The 20730-nt window shown below is 42.7% G+C and overlaps 1 protein-coding gene across 1 annotated transcript in view; it reads left to right on the forward strand.

The window, feature by feature from the left end:
- The window catches only part of sptlc2 (serine palmitoyltransferase long chain base subunit 2), a 122618-nt gene that overhangs the window by 50799 nt on the left and 51089 nt on the right, over positions 1–20730 (forward strand). Inside the window, exons 8-9 of the mRNA XM_033027601.1 lie at positions 1201–1420; positions 12236–12362. Of these exons, the coding sequence (XP_032883492.1) occupies positions 1201–1420; positions 12236–12362 (347 nt within the window). The remainder of the gene's footprint in view (positions 1–1200; positions 1421–12235; positions 12363–20730) is intronic.

Consider the following 20730-nt stretch of genomic DNA (forward strand, 5'->3'; position numbering starts at 1 on the left):
CTGTTGACATTTTGAAGATAAGAGAAAGCTGCACGGATCAAGGCAGTTTGTCTGTTTCTTGATTATGATATAGTCACAGTTAAGGGCCTGTCCCACTAACGCGACTGTCTTCAACCTTCAAGCTCGAGGGCACTCGCATGAAAAACCTCGGCTGGATCGACCGTCTTCCATAGATGCTGCTGCACCCGCTGAGTTTCTCCAGCATTTTTGTGTACCTTTTAATAAAGTTTAGCGGGCATTTAACATTACCAATCAGTTTATTTACCTTTTTTCGCAACGAGCTTTACTTTCGACTACCTTTGATTGGCTTCGATTGCCTATGATTACCTACGATAGCATTATGACCTACCTCCACTAAACTTACGAGTAAAAAAAAAAATTGTTTTTCCATGGCGACCTTTTTTTACTCGCGGGCATTTTTCAGCATGTTGAGAAAACCCGCCGCGACCTAGCTGAGGCCTCGAGTACGCGGGGACTACTCTCGAGCATGAAGGAAAGTTACAAAGACCTCGGACCTTGTGTCGACTATGCTGCGAGTATGAGTCGGGGGCAAACTCTTCTAAACTCGCAAATTAGGTCGCCACAGTGGGACAGGCACTTTATGGTCTATATGGTCAGTTTAAGAATAAGGGGTAGGCCATTTAAGACTGAGATGAGGAAAAACTTTTTCACCCAGTGAGTTGCGAATCTGAAATTCTCTGCCACAGAAGGCAGTGGAGGCCAATCACTAGATGTTTTCAAGAGAGATTTAGATATAGCTCTTGGGAATCATGGGATATTGGGGGGGGAAAGCAGGAACGGTGGACTGTTTTTGGATGATCGGCCATGATCATGTTGAACGAAGAGCTGAATAGCCTACCCTGCACCTATTTCCTATGTCTATGTTTCCACTGAAAAATCCCAATGTGCAGTACCACATTTGTAGAACTGGGCCTCAGTATCAAAGGAATTATTTGAGTTCCAACAATTGGTATTAATTTCAGTAGCAGCATCTGAGATGAGTTTAATTTGGGAGATTTCATTGGAAGTATGTCAATGTTGACAAATTGTGTAATGAGAAAATATGTAATTTGTGTTTATAAAATTGCATTTGTCAACATTCTAATAAATATCTGATTTATCTTTCAATTAAGACTTGAGAAATGGGTTTAGTTAGCGATGAGTAGCACTTGTTAACGAGGCTGCATTTTCTATTCGCAGTATGGAAGGCTCCATTGTCCGTTTGCCCGAGATAGTGGCTTTAAAGAAAAAGTACAAGGCTTATCTGTACCTGGATGAAGCTCACAGCATCGGAGCTCTGGGGCCCACAGGCCGCGGTGTAGTAGAATATTTTGGTGTCAACCCCAAGGATGTGGATGTCATGATGGGAACTTTCACCAAGAGCTTTGGCGCAGCTGGTGGATACATAGGTGGCAAAAAGGTACGGTAATTTTGCTCAGATTTTTATGTCTAATAATCCTTTTTTGTGCCATGTGTAAGAAGGAACTGCAGATGCTGGTTTACAGCAAAGATAGGCACAAAATGCCAGAGTAACTCAGCGGGATTCAGATTCAGATTCAGATTCAGATTCAATTTTAATTGTCATTGTCAGTGTACAGTACAGAGACAACGAAATGCATTTTGGGTCCGTTTTGGGTCCGATCAGGCGACACCTCTGGAGAGAAGGAACAGGAATGCTTCAAGTCCCTTTATCAGACTGCTGGAGTAGGTCAGTGGACAAGGCAGCATCTGCGGAGACAGAGGGATCGTCAACAGCGATACCTTTGCCTCCACAAACGCTGCTTGACCTGCTAAATTCCACCTCACTTTTATTTAGTCTCAACCAGAAACGCCATCTATTACCTTTCCCCAGAGATACTGCCTGACCTGCAGAATTACTCTAGCATTTTGTGTTATCCTTTTAGTGCCATAACTGATCTAGGGGTTTGCATATTGCATCTGTTTCCGAGATTTTAAGTTATATCAAGGGATTAGCTTCCTGTGCTCTAGAAGTTATTTGTATTTTGCTGTTCATGAACCAAGTTAATAACAAACTGTAGATGCTGGAGAAATGAGGAAATGCAGGCGCTGGCTTACAAAAAACTGGTGCTGCAATAACTTGATGGAGGACATGGATAGGTGACGTTTTGGGTCCGATCTAAAGGGTCCAAGTCCTCCAGCGATGTTGCCTGACCTGCTGATTTACGCCAGCACTTTGTGTAGATGCTGGAGGTCTGAAATAAGTAATGCAGCTTTTATGGCGAGAAAGTGACTGTTTTGGGTCAATTGCGATTTATCTGAGCTAGCCAGTTACGTTACAAACTGGAAAGGGTGCTTATCTGAAATTGTTGGATTGAATGGCAAGTCTTAAGACTTGATGTGACAAGTCAAAAGATTACATTCTGTTCTTTTACAATGGGGTTCTTGGGAATATTACAAGGACGATGGCAGTGAATGAATCTGTCAGGAAGCTTGATTTTCAATGTTTTGCATCTCTCAGTTCCAGCTTTGTTTATTTTCCTCCCCTCTCTTCCCGGGCTTTCATTTATTTTTGTCTTCTCCAGATAGAGACACATGCTGGTGATGAAAACAAATGAGATAGCAGTGTTTAAGTGGCATTTAGACAGGCACATGAACCAGGGAATGGAGGAATACAGAACATGTGCAAGGAGATGGGATTACTTTAAATTGGCATCATGAGTGGCACAGACCTCGTTGGCTGAAGGCCCTTTGCCTGTGCTGTGCGTTATTAATGTCTTGTCTGCCTGAATAACATTTTGTCAATCACGTAAGAATTCTTATTCAATCTATTTCCCAGTAATGAAAGTCCAGTAGGCTAACTGCAGTCCACTGCTTATACGCTGCAGGAGTTTAAATAGAACGGTGAGGGGAACTCGGCGGCTCAGGAAGCATTTGTGAAAACAAAGTTAGTGCTGGCGACCATCCTTCTGCCTCCACAGATTGCTCTAGATTCCAGCATCTGCAGTTCCATGGCTGCCTAAAATGGTGTAAGCATCTCCTTCCCGCTTCTGACCCCGATGGGGGACATTAGTTTAGTTGGATATGTTCCATGTGTTACTGCACCTCCTTGGTCCCCAAAGTCCTGACTTTGCCAAATTAGCACGGAGCACTTCACTTTAGATGACGTCTTACAATGGTGTCAGAAGTGGGAAGGTGATGTTTACTCTACCAGATGCACACAAATGTTTAATCCATCAGATAGACAAAATGCTTGGGTAACTCAGCGGGACAGGCAGCATCTCTGGAGAGCAGGAATGGGTGACGTTTCGGGTCGAGGCCCTTTTTCAGAAGAACAGACGTCTGAAGAGGATTCTCGACCCTAAATGTCACCCATTCCTTCCTAACATGTTGAAAAATCTTCAAGAGCTTACCGCGTTTCCAGAGTACCTGCTGTTAGCGTTACGAGCCACTAAGAGACGTCCCGAGCTCCGACGTACCCGCTAAGTACATTCTACGTGCTTACCATGAGTTTGATTAATTTTTTTAACTCGGGAGAGCTCTTGAATTAGCTCGTACAGTGGGACAGCCCCTTTATGCCCATCAAGTCTACGCTGCCATTCAATCATGGCTGATCTCTGCCTCCTAATCCCATTTTTCTGCCTTCTCCCCATAACCATTGACACCCATTCTAATCAAGTATTTGTCTCATTCTGCCATCAAAATACCCACTAACTTGACCTTCTTTCCATCCTGAAGAAGGGCCTCGACCCGAAACATCACCAATTCCTTTTCTCCAGAGATGCTGTCTGAACTGCAGAGTTACTCCAGCTTTTTGTATCTATCTTCTTTTGCCTTTAGATATGTGAAGAGAAAAAGATTAGTTAGAACAAATGTAGGTCCCTTGCAGTCAGAAACGGGTGAATTGATCATGGGGAACAAGGACATGGCAGACCAATTGAATAACTACTTTGGTTTTGTCTTCACTAAGGAAGACATAAAAAATCTGCCGGAAATAGCAGGGGACCGGGGGTCAAATGAGATGGAGGAACTGAGTGAAATCCAGGTTAGCCGGGAAGTGGTGTTAGGTAAATTGAATGGATTAAAGGCTGATAAATCCCCAGGGCCTGATAGGCTGCATCCCAGAGTACTTAAGGAAGTAGCCCCAGAAATAGTGGATGCATTAGTGATAATTTTTCAAAACTCTTTAGATTCTGGAGTAGTTCCTGAGGATTGGAGGGTAGCTAATGTAACACCACTTTTTAAAAAGGGAGGGAGAGAGAAAATGGGGAATTACAGACCAGTTAGTCTAACGTCGGTAGTGGGGAAACTGCTCGAATCAGTTATTAAAGATGGGATAGCAGCACATTTGGAAAGTGGTGAAATCATTGGACAAAGTCAGCATGGATTTATGAAGGGTAAATCATGTTTGACGAATCTTATAGAATTTTTCGAGGATGTAACTAGTAGAGTGGATAAGGGAGAACCAGTGGATGTGTTATCTGGACTTTCAGAAGGCTTTCGACAAGGTCCCACATAAGAGATTAGTATACAAAATTAAAGCACACGGTATTGGGGGTTCAGTATTGATGTGGATAGAGAACTGGTTGGCAGACAGGAAGCAAAGAGTAGGAGTAAACGGGTCCTTTTCACAATGGCAGGCAGTGACTAGTGGGGTACCGCAAGGCTCAGTTCTGGGACCCCAGCTATTTACGATATATATTAATGATTTGGACGAGGGAATTGAACACAACATCTCCAAGTTTGCGGATGACACGAAGCTGGGGGGCAGTGTTAGCTGTGAGGAGGATGCTAGGAGGCTGCAAGGTGACTTGGATAGGCTGGGTGAGTGGGCAAATGCATGGCAGATGCAGTATAATGTGGATAAATGTGAGGTTATCCACTTTGGTGGCAAAAACAGGAAAGTAGACTATTATCTGAATGGTGGACGATTAGGAAAGGGGAGATGCAATGAGACCTGGGTGTCATGGTACACCAGTCATTAAAAGTAGGCATGCAGGTGCAGCAGGCAGTGAAGAAGGCGAATGGTATGTTAGCATTCATAGCAAAAGGATTTGAGTATAGGAGCAGGGAGGTTCTACTGCAGTTGTACAGGGTCTTGGTGAGACCACACCTGGAGTATTGCGTACAGTTTTGGTCTCCTAATCTGAGGAAAGACATTCTTGCCATAGAGGGAGTACAGAGAAGGTTCACCAGAATGATTCCTGGGATGTCAGGACTTTCATATGAAGAAAGACTGGATAGACTCGGTTTGTACTCGCTAGAATTTAGAAGATTGAGGGGGGATCTTATAAAAAAACTTACAAAATTCTTAAAGGGTTGGACAGGCTAGATGCAGGAAGATTGTTCCCGATGTTGGGGAAGTCCAGAACAAGGGGTCACAGTTTAAGGATAAGGGGGAAATCTTTTAGGACCGAGATGAGGAAAACTTTTTTCACACAGAGTGGTGAATCTCTGGAATTCTCTGCCGCAGAAGGTAGTTGAGGCCAGTTAATTGGCTATATTTAAGAGGGAGTTAGATGTGGCCCTTGTGGCTAAAGGGATCAGGGGGTATGGAGAGAAGGCAGGTACAGGATACTGAGTTGGATGATCAGCCATGATCATATTGAATGGCGGTGCAGGCTCGAAGGGCCGAATGGCCTACTCCTGCACCTATTTTCTGTGTTCTATGTTCTATGTTTCTATGGAGTTGCAGTTAATAGAATGCTCAATATTGCCATCTAGTGGCAATTGCTAGATGTGCCACAGGTCTACATTTTGCTGTAAATTTTAATCCCTTTAGATCCTAAAACAAAGCATTCAACTTAAAATTTGTGTTTGCATTTTAAATAATGAATGAATTTACTCCAGTGCTTTATGTTGATAGTGGGAACATTTAAAATTGGTCTAATGTGCACCAAAAGTAATAAAACATAACATTAGGATTTAGGGAAATTCATGATTGTTAATTTATCATTTGCACGGGCTGTTTGTAAGGATGACAATGTAGTTAACATTGTTAGTACGTTTTCCAATGACACCAACATTTGGAGGGAAAGTGGACAGTGAGGATAGATATCTGTTTACAAGATCTAAGATAAACACAAAATGCTGGAGTAACTCAGCAGGACAGACAGCATCTCTGGAATCAAGGAAATTGGTGACATTCTGGGTCGAGACCCTTCAGATTTGACCCGGGTCTCGACCCGAAATGTCACCCTTCTCTCCAGAGATGCCCAGAGATACTGCTGTCCCGCTGAATTACTCCATTATGTGTCATCTTCAGTTTAAAACAGCATCTGCATCTACAACAAAATGTGGAAAGGATGTTTCCACTTGTGGGAGAGTCTAGGATCAGAGCTCAGTCTCAGAATTAAAGGGTGCTTTTTTAGAAAGGAACTTCTTTAGTCAGAGGGCAGTTAATTGTGGAACTCATTGCCACAGAAGGCTGTGGAGGCCGTCAGTGGATATTTTTACGGCGGAGATAGACAAATTCTTGATTAGGATGGGTGTCAAAGTTATGGGGAGAAGGCAGAAAAATGTGATTAGGAGGCAGAGATCAGCCATGATTGAATGGTGACGTAGACTCGAAGGGCTGAATAGCCTAATTCTACTCCTATAACTTGTGAAGATCTAGATCAGTTGGGAAGGTGGGCCAAGGTATAGCAAGTGCAATTAATTCAGTGTGAAGTGTTGCATTTTGGTATGTCCAACCAGGGCAGGATCTGCACAGTTAATGGTAGAACCCTGTAGAGCACAAGTGCATGGTTCCCTGAAAGTGGTAGATCAGGTGGACAGGGCAGTAAATGTGTTTGGCATGCTTGCCTTCATTGGAATGGGTTTGGAGTATGAAAGTTGGGACAGGATACAGCTGTGCAAGTCGTTGATGAGATTACACTTGGAATAGTATATGCAGTTCTGGTCACCCAGAGGAAGAATGTCATTAAATTGGAAAGGGTGCAGAAGAGATTCACCCAAATGTTACCTGGACTCGGGGCTCGAGTTGTAGGGAGAGGTTGGATAGGCTGGGACTTTTCTTTGGAGCATAGAAGACTGGGCGGTGACCTTGAAGTGTACACAATCATGAGGCATGGATAAAGTGAAGTATTTTTCCTAGGGTAGAGGATTCTAAAACCAGAGGGTTTTAAGGAGAGAAGAGAGGAATTTAAAAGGGACCTTTTACACTGAGGGTCATCTGTGTCTGGAACAATCTGCCAGAGGAAGCTATAATATCAAATATAATTATGACTTTCCAAAGATATTTGGACAGATACATGGGTAGAAAGGGTTTAGTATATGGGCCAAATGCAAGCAAATGGGACAAGCCTAGAATATCATATGTACTGGATATGAACATGAACAATGAATGTCGTGCTGCATCTTTACAGACACACTATATGCTGCTTCAATAAGGAAAAAGTATACAATAAATTCTTCAAAGTAAATCGGACCATAATTGTGCAAAGTACCCCACGAATGGACAGTCAGGGGTGGGTTTTGGTGACGGGGTAAGATTGTGGTTCATATTGTGCAGGTTGATTCTAGAACTTGATTCTGGAAAGAAGCTGTTCTTGAACCTGGAGGTAAATGTTCTCTGGCTTCTGTATCACCTTCCCAATGGTCGCAGATAAAAGAGCGTGGACAAGATGTAGTAGAAGCGATGAATGTCATGGGGGCTGTGGACAGACAGGGTGTTGTGGTTCGTTGATGATATGGCTGCATTCATCACGTAGACTATGTCTCATGTAAGACTGCTGTGAATGTTGGTAAAGAGGATCAAACTTGAAATACAAGATTGAAATTGGTATTTATAATTACTCTCAGAAACCACAGTTTATTGAGGATTACCAGGGGGTTTCTACTGAAGTGGTCTACGTTGAAATTGATAATTGTATTGCCTTAGCAGGGTGTTCATCCCAAATATCCAATGCACATCTCGCCCGGCCAATTGCCTGTAAAACTGTGACGTAAAGTGCTGTACAATGCAATTTTTAAATCACTAGGTGGAAGCAGTGATCCACGGAACTGATTATGTGCTGCCAGTCTTAAAATCCAATTCTGTTTACTTAGTGTGCTTGGCTTCATGGCACTGTAGCACAGCAGGTAGAGCTGCTGATTCACCGGTCCCATCTTGATCCTGCCCTCGAGTCTTGTCTGTGCAGAGTTTGCATATTTACTATGACCACATGGGCTTCCAGCGGGTGGTCTGGTTCTTCTCTCTCCCCACCCCCCCTCAAAGATGTGCTGGTTGATTATGGTGTGGGTGGCAGCAGAAGGTGACAGGCAAGTAAGACTGCAGAATATAGAAATGAGTGGAGTGTGGAATTGATGTCAGCATTGGGCTGAATGGCCTTCTGCCTTAAGGAAATACTGTATGCCAACCTCCGTTGCCTTAAGGAAATACGCTGACCACCTTAGTCTTAAGTAAATATGCAAGCCTTCTCTGCCTTTAGACTTTAGAGATGCAGAGTGGAAACAGGCCCTTTGGCCCAACTAATCCGTGCTGACCATCGATCACTCCGTACACTAGCATTATTTTGTTGTATGTATTTACAATGACAATAAATGTGTATTATTATTATCCTACACACTGGGGACAATTTACCTACAAACATGTATGTCTAGAGTGTGGGAGAAAACTGGAGCACCCGGAGAAAAGCCACATGGTCACGGAGACGGACAGCACCAGTAGTCAGAATCAAGCCTGAGACTCTGCCCCTGTACTACTGTGCCTCCTTAAGGAAATATTAAAGCCTTCTGTCTTATGCAAAAAGTCCACGTTTAACTATTCTGTAGAGTGTTAGTTTCTACTGCTAGTTTCTACTGCCTGACAATCTAGTCATTGGCTCCATTTAAGACTGGGATAACAATCTTGCAGATGTGAAAAGAGGAGAGAGTACTGCTCAGATGTATTTTCATAGCAAAAGGATTTGAGTATAGGAGCAGGGAGGTTCTACTGCAGTTGTACAGGGTCTTGGTGAGACCACACCTGGAGTATTGTGTACAGTTATGGTCTCCAAATCTGAGGAAAGACATTCTTGCCTTAGAGGGAGTACAGAGAAGGTTCACCAGACTGATTACTGGGATGTCAGGACTTTCATATGAAGAAAGATTGGATCGACTAGGCTTGTACTCACTAGAATTTAGAAGATTGAGGGGGGGATCTTATAGAAACTTACAAAATTCTTAGGGGGTTGGACAGGCTAGATGCAGGAAGATTGTTCCCGATGTTGGGGAAGTCCAGGACAAGGGGTCACAGTTTAAGGATAAAGGGGAAATCCTTCAGGAACGAGATGAGAAAAACATTTTTCACGCAGAGAGTGGTGAGTCTCTGGAACTCTCTGACACAGAAGGTAGTTGAGGCCAGTTCATTGGCTATATTTAAGAGGGAGTTAGATGTGGCCCTTGTGGCTAAAGGGATCAGGGGGTATGGAGAGAAGGCAGGTACAGGATACTGAGTTGGATGATCGGCCATGATCATATTGAATGGCGGTGCAGGTTCGAAGGGCCGAATGGCCTACTCCTGCACCTATTTTCTATGTTCTATGTTTCTATGATAATTATGTATATTGATAGCATTGTGTATGAAACACCCTGCCTGTTCTACAAATTGCTTTATCAATGCTTTGGGTCCAACTTGTTGCTTCAGGTTTTTTCCCCTTGATCTGAATATCATTAACCTAATCACATTAGTGACTAAATGCAAAAGAAATTCGATTTGCAAACTTGCATAAAGGAAAATCCAATCGATATTGGAGCTCTGGAACAATATTCTTGGAAGTGACAGAGAAATTATGCAAGAATTATCTTGTCCTGTTATGAACCCAAGTATTTTGAGGATTTCTGAATCCTAAACAACTCGAGAATCCGAGGTGTGGTCGAACCCAGACTTTGTATTGTTGAAGTATAACTTTAATCTCCTTGAACTCCATTTGTTTAGATATAAACACCAGCATTCCATAGGCTTATTTGGATAATGTTTGGTATCTGTTTCATGATCTATTTACATGACCTCTAAATCAATACAAATGAAACAATACATGCATACATGCCCATCATTAAAATCTATTTGTCAGTTCTGTCCAATTCCTTAATCTACTAGTCTACATGTTTAAAACCTTTCTGTTTGTATGATTTATAATGACCTGTCTTTGCCAGCAACAAACCTGCACATCGGTTTCTACTCCATCTCATTCACTTATTAATATTGTCATTAGTTGCAGGTTCAACACAAGCCCTTGTGAGAAATCACAAGTTATTACCCACCATTCTCCCATTACCTCCACTTTTGTAGGATTCAGCCTATTTCCTGGCCAGGCCAATAATTTGACTTCAGTTCCACAAACTTTTAACTTTATTCAACAGTGTCTTTGAAGGAAGCTATGAAATATTTTGTGGAACCCCCATGGACATCCCTGTTTGTCTGACCTGTCCTTTACAAATCCATGTGTGAACTTTGGTCATCTGAAACATTAGATGGTTCTTGAGCCTTGTGCAAAGCTTTGTTGTAAACGAAAGCATATGTGAAGTCAGCATAAGAATGAGAGGATATTAAGATGAGTCACTGGGTGCCTGAATTAACTTGGAAACCAAGCATACCTCATGCAGTGGAAGATAGACACAAAATGCTGATGTAACCCAGCCTGACGGGCAGCATCTCTGGAGAGAAGGAATTGCAGACCCTGAAATGTCATCCATTCCTTCTCTCCAGAGATGCTGCCTGTCCTGCTGAGTTACACCAGCATTTTGAGTCTATCTTTGGTTTAAACCGGCATCTGCAGTTCCTTCCTATATATACCTCTCATGTAATGGAAGTATTGGGTTCTGGACAACATTATGGGACATGGTGACTGATGTGAAATCCTTGGATGCACACCAGGGAAGGCAGTGAATGTGAGATGGTGTTGTGACCCGCATTTTGCAGCATGTAGATGGGAGCACGTATCAAAATTTAGTTTGGTTTATTGTCACGTGTACCGAGGGTACAGTGAAAAGCTTTTTGTTGTGTGCTACCCAGTCAGCAGAAAGGCTGCACATAATTACAATCAGGCCTTCCACGGTGTACAGATGCAGGATAAAAGGAATAACGTATAGTGCAAGATAAAGTCCAATTAAAGATAATCCGAGTGTCTCCAATGAGGTAGCTCAGGACCACTCTTTAGTTGTTAAGATGGTTCAGTTGCATCATAGGACAGAAGTTGAGAATCAAAGCGGTGCTTGAGTTCAATAAATACACTGTTTCTGTGCCTTCTGAATGCCTGCAAATGAATTTGAGGCCAAATGTGTTTTTGTGATTGTGCAAGTGAAGGGAAGGGCTTGCAATTAGCGGGAGGAAATATTTGGATGTCAATGTGTAGCAACGCTTTTGTTCTGCGTGATGCTTACCCACGGGTGAATTGAGGGAGATGGCCTGTGAAAAGTCGAGGTAAGAACCAAGCATGGACTCCGGGATCACCACCAGCATGGTTCCATTACAATGCAGACAGGGCCTCTAAATCAATACAAATGAAACAAAAGGAAAGCACCACAGAAATGGATGATAAGGGGTTGTTAGATCCACAGTGAAGAGTTCATGAAGTTAGCAGAGATGGTGTGCAGTGCAGTCGAGCTAATGCAGAAGATCCCAATCCTCCCTATAATTTAAGTCATTGGAGTGTCCTCCTCTCCTCCAAGCCTGAAGAACCATGACAATATCTTAAGCAATCCATTCACTTGGACAGGCTATACATGTCCTCATGAAGTCCTGATGGAAACTTTGAAATGGGTTTCATGTTAAATGCTGTTAAATGATACAGCTTTATTGCTTTACTCAAGTTGAGTTTGGGTTGCTGGTATGTGTAGTTGGTAGTTCTGTATTATACAAAATTCTGGAGTAACTCAGTGGGTTGGGCAGCATCTTTGGAGAAAAGGAATGGGTGATGTTTTGGGCCGGGACCCTTCATCAGACTGAGAGTCGAGTTGTTCACTATGGTTATATGCATGCCATAATCAGAGAATGTTGCTGTCAATTGTTTAATTTTCTAATTTGAAACCTTAAATTTGTTTTTAAAAAGTTAAACAACTCTGAAAATTACATGGATGTGTATGCAGCTTCACTTTCAACTTAGAACTCAAAGTCCCAACAACCAATGATATCACAACTCAGTAAAAATGGGCTTCTCAGCATTTTCTGAATTGTATGCTCAAATTTTTTTGGTGTGAAAATTCAGTTGCTCCGCGTCTGCAAGACTGGAGCCATTCATTGATTCTGATCTTGACCAACTGGCACGAGACTTCAACGGCTGTGTCTGCATTGCAGGAGCTTGTGGAGTATCTTCGTTCACACTCTCACAGTACGGTCTACGCTACATCAATGTCTGCGCCTGTTGTGGAGCAGATCATCGCCTCCATGACCTGCATCATGGGAGAAGACGGCACAACTCTGGGTAAGTCTCTGTGGCGTGATGGAAGGTGGAGCCAACATCAGCAGTCAAACCACCTGGTGATGGAGGAGATTAGTTAGTCAATGGGCCATAATGAATCTTTGCCAAGTCTGGTTTAATGACAAAATATAATGTGCACGATAGCCAAGTTGACAATAGACAATAGGTGCAGGAGTAGGCCATTTGGCCCTTAGAGCCAACACTGCCATTCAATGTGATCATGGCTGATCATCCACAATCAGTACCCCGTTCCTGCCTTCTCCCCATATCCCCTGTCTCCGCTATTTTTAAGAGCCCTATCTAGCTCCCTCTTGAAAGCATCTAGAGAACCTGCCTCCACCGCCCTCTGAGGTAGAGAATGCCACAGACTCACCACTCTCTGTGAAGAAAAAGTGTGTCCTTGTCTCCGTTCTAAATGGCTTACTCCTTATTCTTAAACTGTGGCCCCTGGTTCTGGACTCCCCCAACATCGGGAACATGTTTCCTGCCTCTAGCGTGTCCAAACCCTTAACAATCCTATGTTTCAATGAGATCTCCTCTCATCCTTCTAAACTCCAGAGTGTACAAGCCCAACTGCTCCATTCTCTCAGCATATGACGGTCCCGCTATCCCGGGAATTAACCTTGTAAACCTACGCGGCACACCCTCAATAGCAAGAATGTCCTTCCTCAAATTAAGGGACCAAAACTGCACACAATACTCCAGGTGTGGTCCTACTAGGGCTCTGTACAACTGCAGAAGGACCTCTTTGCTCCTATATTCGATTCCTCTTGTTATAAAGGCCAACATGCCATGACAGAGACTTTAAGATTTTGCCTTCCACCACAGTGAGGAGGTGTTTGGTGAACTCACTGTGGTGGATGTTAAATTTGTGTTGATTGTGTGTTTTTGTCATTTTTTTATTATATGTATGACTGCAGGGAAACGAAATTTCGTTCAGACCGAAAGGTCTGAATGACAATAAACCAATCTAATCTAATCTAATCTAAATTCGCTTTCTTCACAGCCTGCTGTACCTGCATGCTTACTTTCATAGACTGATGAACAAGGATCCTCCAGATCCCGTTGTACTTCCCCTTTTCCCAACTTGATGCCACTTAGATAGTAATCTGCCTTCCTGTTTTTGCTACCAAAGTGGATAACCTCACATTTATCCGCATTAAACTTCATCTGCCATGCATCTGCCCACTCCCCCAACCTGTCCAAGTCACCTTGCATTCTCATAGCATCCTCCTCACCATTCACTGCCACCCAGCTTTGTGTCATCTGCAAACTTACCTATGTTACTTTGAATCCCTTCATACAAATCATTGATGTATATTGTAAATAGCTGCGGTCCCAGCACCGAGCCTTGCGGTACCCCACTAGTCACTGCCTGCCATTCTGAAAGGGACCCGTTAATCCCTACTCTTTGTTTCCTGCCTGCCAACCACTTCTCTATCCATGTCAGCACTCTACCCCCAATACCATGTGAAGTAAACATTTATACTACGATGATTAATGATGTCCTCAACTTTTGCTCTGGTGGCCTCGGTTTGATTTGCTGCTGGTGCAGTTGGTACTTTCCTCAATTTCCAAAAGCTATACAGGTGACAACAACATAGCACATATTTCAAGAAACTTCTGCTAAAAATGAGAAAGGTCCAGAGGAAAGTTCTTGACCTGAAACATTTATTGTCCAATTCCATCCCCAGATGCTGTCTGGGTCATTAAGCTTCTTCAGCAGACTGTTTTGTGCTGTTCATGTCTGACCCTATGATCCAGCTGAACACCTCAATTCACCCTTTTCTGCCATTGCAGCATATAATGTCAATATTACAGCATATAAATCGAGTCAATTTCTGTCCCAATTCTCTTGCTTCAAAAGATGACAATTTCTCTCTTTCTCTAGTTCTACAAGAGTTTTGTGTAGGAACAGTTACGTTTTTAAAACTGCAACATTTAGAATTTATCACCATACTAAATTTAGCTTTTTCTGCTGTCCTCATTCTTTATAAATTGGTCAACATCGTCAACATTTACAGGGATCTCGTGTAATTGTGCACATTCATTGTCTTTGCTCATTTTTTTCAATCAATGTAATTTGTAAATGAAAGTGTTCTTGCCTAATTACTGCCCCATGTTTATGTACACTTGCTGTAAATGTATCTGCTTTTCATTCCAGCCAGCTTTTTGATGTCAGAGACAGCATGTGGGTCTATAACTTCAGTTGAGATGGCTATGCTCCGAGTGTGACTGAGGAGTGAATGAATAATACGATGTAAAGCGCCTTGAGTATTAGAAAGGCGCTATATAAATCCCATCCATTATTATTATTATTATGCAGCAGAATATGGGCACTGTTGATGCCAAGAAATGCCTTGCATATGCCAATTTCCCACTGTGTGAATAAGCAAAATTGTAAAAATCGGTTAACATAATGCTTTTGCTTTTTCTCCCCCCCCACCACACACCTTGACCATTATTTACTACCGATTGCTCTGCAAAGAACTAAGACACCTTTGTAGATTAAAATACCCAATAGAATTAATTTTGAAAGCAATATTATCCTTTAATTATAATGTGTGCATGCTGCGAATAGGAAATGATTTTATATTTAAGGAGCTTGAGTACTTGGAGTCGATAAGGATTTGGTTTAATTTTGTTCTAAGGTTACAATAGAATTGTCTATTAAAAAAGGTTTAACTTAATTAGGTAACTTAGCTGCAGTTCGATGGAGAGAGAGGACATCAAAGTTCTAGCTTTGTGCAATTTTTATAAATCTGGGAATCTAAAGTCGTAGTGGATAAATGACATTGTGAATACTTCCTCCAGTTGATCTTTTTAAACAGTGCTTGAACAATTCAAGGTTAACTATTAGTCTGCTCTCTAGGTTACCCACAGCATCTTTGTCTCTGGATTGAGGATGACTTGCATCCTCTGGCGTTCTGTGAGTTTTTGGATGATCAATGAGGCTAAGATGGGAACCAAGATCTCTCGTTACAGCGAGTGCAAGGATACATGCTGCACACTCTTAATTACTCCAATTTAGTAGGAATGGTGATGCTACAATATGTATTTGAGAGCTTCACTATAGAACATTTTGAGTTTTGGCAAACAGAAACATAGAAAATAGGTGCAGGAGTAGGCCCTTCGAGCCAGCACCACCATTCAATATTATCATGGGTGATCATCCAAAATTTAGCCCTAAGAGCTAAATCTAACTGTCTCTTGATACACCCATTGAAGTGGCCTCCACTGCCTTCTGTGGCAGAGAATTCCACAGATTCACAACTCTCTGGGTGAAAAAGTTTTTCCTCGTCTCAGTCCTAAATGGCCTACCCCTTATTCGTAAACCGTGACCCCTGGTTCTGGACTCCCCAAACATAGGGAACATGTTTTCTGCATCTAGCCTGTCCAATCCCTAAATTTTATGTTTCTATGAGATCTCCTCTCATCCTCCTAAATTCCAGTGAATATTAGCGCAGTCGATCCATTCTTTCATCATATGTCAGTCTCGCCATCCCAGGAATTAACCTGGTGAACCTACGCTGCACTCTCTCAAGAGCAAGAAATTCCTTCCTCAAATTAGGAGACCAAACCTGTGCACCTGTACAACTGCAGTAGGACCTCCTTGGTCCTATACTCAAATCCTCTCGCTGAAACTCTGTCAACTGTCCTATGTTATAAATTCAGGGTTGCCTTTTGTGTTCCTTTTTTCCATCTCTCTCGTTTACTATTTGCAATGATTGGGTGTTTGGTATAGCGTTCCAGAATTTGTATTTGGGTTATGGCGTTATGAATCTGGGTCATCTTATAGAGGTGTATAAAATCATGAAAGACATTGATAGTGTGAATGCAGTGTATGTTACCCAAGGTAGGGGATTCAAGACCAGAGAGCATAGGTCTATGGTGAGAGGGGAAAGATTTAATAGAAACCTGAGGGGCAACATTTTCACTCAAGGTGGTGGGTAGATCAAGTTTGTTTTTTTTCCAGAGGAAGTAGTTGAGGCAGGTACAATAACATTTTAAAGACATTTATACAGATACATGAATAGGAAAGTTTTTGAGGGATATGGGCCAAATGCAGGCAAATGGGACAAGTTTAGATGGGGCATAGGTAGACAAAAGTGCTGGAGAAACTCAGCGGGTGCAGCAGCATCTATGGAGCGAAGGAAATAGGCAACGTTTTGGACTGAAACCCTTCTTCAGACTGATGTGGGGTGGGGGCGGGGAGAAGAAAGGAGAAAGGAAAAGGAGGAGCCCGAGGGCTAAGGGAGAGCTGAGAAGGGGAGGAGACAGCAAGGGATACCAGAAATTGGAGAAGTCAATGTTTATGCCGCTAGGGTGCAAACTGCCCAAGGTGCTGCTCCAATTTCCTTGGAGGTCAATATTTATGCTGCTAAGGTGGGGTGAGGTATGCCCTAAGTTGGCATCTTGGTTGGCATGGATGTGTTGGGCTGAAGGGCCTGTTTTCGTGGCGTTTGACTCTGACTGAGCATCAAATGGCTGTAGAATAGATTGGCTGCAGGAATTGGGTATTATTCTGGGGAAATTATTCAGTCCAGATTCACAGGCCGTGTCTTCACCAGCAGCAGCCTAGCACTGTCTCTGGCTGCTGTGAGCGTTGAACTTTACCTTTGCATTACCCCCCTGGTTGTAGTTTGCCAGTTGCCTTACTGTATCCATCTTTCTCATACATCAAAGCCTCTGGCAGGAACAACATTTGCAGATGACTAGTTCCACAAGTTGCAAACCCTCGCTCGTAACCGTGCTTGGCTTCTGGGTGGGAAGTTGTATAACTGTATAACCATTGCTTCCCCAAAATAGGATGCGTAACTGCGGAAGGGTCTTGACCCAAAACGTCACCCATTCCTTCTATCCAGAGAGGCTGCATGTCACGCTGAGGTACTCCAGCATTTTGTGTATCTTCGGTGTAAACAGCATCTGCAGTGCCTTCCTACATGTCTATGAGTAACTTGGAAACAGTTTGAATTAGCCCATCGCATGCATTTACACCTATTAATTCAGTATAGGGAGTATTAAAAAGTGACCAAACAATTTTTAAAGTGCATTTTGTTTATTTCTGTGAAGAGATAATGACCAATTTCAGCACATACATCTAAAATATTGCTACTGCTGTATCCATTCTATCTTGTACAATTTTTTTTTGCAGAATTTAATGCATTAATAATTGCTAGTGTTTGAGTTGGAAGTATATTTATTATTATGTAGAAAATGCTTGGCAGTGATGTGTATTAGAAAAACATACTTTTTAAAGAGAAATCAGAGGCTCCCCTTGAAGCCTGATTTTTCCCAGGACACCAAGTGAAAGTCAGATGCAATGATTGATTGTGTTTGTGGAAACAGCTTCTAACATTCATCAGCCAGAATTCTCTGTGGCTTTGCCATTTAAACAAGAGACTGAATCACATTCTCTTTGCCTCGTTATCCATCAATCAAAATGTTTTTAGTACTCTGTTTCAAACATTTTAATGGAAGATTGGATAAACTTTTCAAATGGGAATTTATGGGTGCTTTTTCTTACATGGATGGACACCCAAGAGCTGGAATTGCAAACTTGATGTTCTTGTTACCGTAAACCCGACCAAAGTTTAACAAGCTCAATCTTTTGAGTTGGGATGGAGTTCGAAAGATAGAACTTCGTAAAGCCAACTGAAATGTTTAACTCTGATATTTGCAAAGTATGAATATCGTAGGCTTTAACATTCTTTGAAAAGCCCATTTAAACCGCCACGCAGTGAATAAGGCATGAATATGCTCTTGGGAACAAATTAGCAGTGGGACTCCTTGCTTTTCAATCCACAGGGCTGGTGCTCTTGTAGTCGGACCTACTGGAACTCCCAGTTGCTAACCTTTTTAACTTCCCTTCTCAGTTATTCAGTATTCAGTATTTCTTTAATATCATTTTCACTGAGTACTTGCATACACAGAGGAAACGAAAAAACATTGCTCGATCAGTTTCCATTCAGTGTAGTTAGTAAAAAAGGATAAATACATAGAGCTTTAAAAACAAATTAAAATTACCATGCCTAAAAACAGAAAATAGGCCTAAAATTTACAATAGAATAAAAACAGACATTCCGACCGACAGTGGCTTTACTTTGACAGGTGCCTAACTGTCAAAGTATGGACGAGGTTGAATGTGTTGGTGAACGATACTTGGGGAGGGGACACAGTCCGTTAATCAGTCTTATTGCCTGTGGGAAGAAGCTGTGGAGCATCCTGCTGGTTTTGCAGCTGATGCTCCTGTACCTCTTCCCAGATGGCAGAATGGAGAAGATGTGGTGTGATGGGTGGTAAGGGTCCTTGATGATGGAGATGGCTCTACTGATGCTCCGCTTCTTGTATATCTCCAACAGGAAAGGGAATGGGGCACCAATGATCCTGCTGGCGGTCTTCACTATCCTGTTGAGTTGATATTGTTCGTAAGCCTTGCAGCTCCCGAACCAGGAAGTGATGCCGTAGGTCATTATGCTTTCGATGGTGCCCCTGTAGAAGGTCCTTAGATGAGCAGTAGGGAGACCTGCTTTCCATAGTCTCCTTAGTCTCAGTCTCATATCCATACTTGTCTTTGGCCTTCATTGCCACAATAAGGCCACACGCAAACAGGACGAACAGCACCTCTTATGCCACTTGGGGAACTTACAACCCAACAGTATGTTACATTGAATTCTTCAATTTCATGTAATAAACCCCACCGCTACTTTCCTGAGTCTCCACCATGGTGCACTCTTTCTTCCACCATCCAGTTACCCTGCTCCTTCCACACCCATCCCCATGCACTCGCCCCCATTAAATCCGATTCCTGCTCCCTTGTCCCCTTCCTCTCGTATCCCCTCCCTTCAGATTTGCATTCCACTCTGTTTTATCTGACATCCTTTTGCCTCCTTTTCAAGTCTAGCTTTGTCACATTCCATTTGTTTCCCAATCATTCCTCTCCCTCACCTGTATCCACCTATCACTTCCAGGCCTTGTCCCATCCCTGCCGCTTTTCCACCTTTTCCCCCTTCTTGAATCAGTCTGAAGAGGGGCCCCGACCTGAAACATAACCAGTCAATTCCTTCCACAAAGTGCTGTCTAACCTGCTTAGTTCCTCCAGCACTTTGTTTTCTGCTCAGGATTCCAGAATTGCAGTTTCTTGTCTCCTTCATGCAACGATGGTATGGTTTGGTAAAGAGCGTACAAGATGGCAGGGTTTCTAAGATAGACATAAAATGCTGGAGTAACTGGTCAGGCAGCATCTTTGGAGAAAAGGAATAGGTGACAATTTTGGGTCAAGACCCTTCAGACCAGTTACTCCAGCACTTTGTGTCTATCTTCGGTATAAACCTTCCTTCCTACACATTCGAGTTGATTTGCTGTACTGGGGTTCCGTTCTCTGTACAACAGATTCAAGTAATTTAGTTAATCGCAAAAGTTGAACAATAACTTGCCTGGAATTTTAAGCAGTAGTGCAGACGCAGTCGGAATGATGCATACCAATTGCACTTAAATTCTGGGCCCTGAAATCTGGTCTCTAAATTTCCATGTGTGGGAAGGAACTGCAGATGCTCGTTTAAACCGAAGATAAACACAAAAAGCTGTAGTAACTCTGCGGGTCAGGCAGCATCTATGGCGAGAAATAATGGACTTTTCGGGTCGAGACCCTTCAGACTAAATTTCCATTATTAATCCAGAGAGCAAGACCACATTGGGTTTTCAGGCTGCGATTGAAGTAAATGATCTCCTGATGCATGCTTGTCAGATTTTGTATACCAAGGCTGCCTCTACCAAAGGGAAAATCTACATGCTGTGGTGGGTCATACGAGTTTGCCTGAGTGAACAATTGTGTACAAAGTGTATTCAGGCTACATTTTAACTTTGGTTTGAAACCCTCCAGTGTTAAGTTGGTGGGAGCATCACTCGCTCTGTTTGCTTTCCCTCTGGTCAACCGCACTACAGTGCATGCATATAATTGTACAAATGACTGCTTCCAAGTGCAGTTTTGAACATAAGCAGGTTCACTTGCTCGCGAACTGCTTTGATTTGTGATACAGTACAGTGGCGCCAGTGGAGATACTGCCTTGCAGCGCCAGAGACCCAGGCTAGATCCTGACTACGGTTGTTGTCTGTTCTCCCAGGGACCTTCATGGGATTTTTCCGAGATCTTCGGCACTCCAAAGGCGTACAGGGTTTGTAGGTTAATATGCGTGGTATAAATGTAAAAGTGTCCCCTAGTGCATGTGTAGGGTAGTGTTAATGTGCGGGGATTGCTGGTCAGTGTGGACTCGTGGACCGAAGGGCCCGTTTCCTCGCTGTATCTCTAAACTAAACTGAACGTTGAAACTTGAGGCTTAAAATGTGTTTCTCTTCAAATGAGATTTTGATC

This window comes from Amblyraja radiata, chromosome 9 (assembly GCF_010909765.2).
Source record: "Amblyraja radiata isolate CabotCenter1 chromosome 9, sAmbRad1.1.pri, whole genome shotgun sequence".
Taxonomy (NCBI): Eukaryota; Metazoa; Chordata; class Chondrichthyes; order Rajiformes; family Rajidae; genus Amblyraja; species Amblyraja radiata.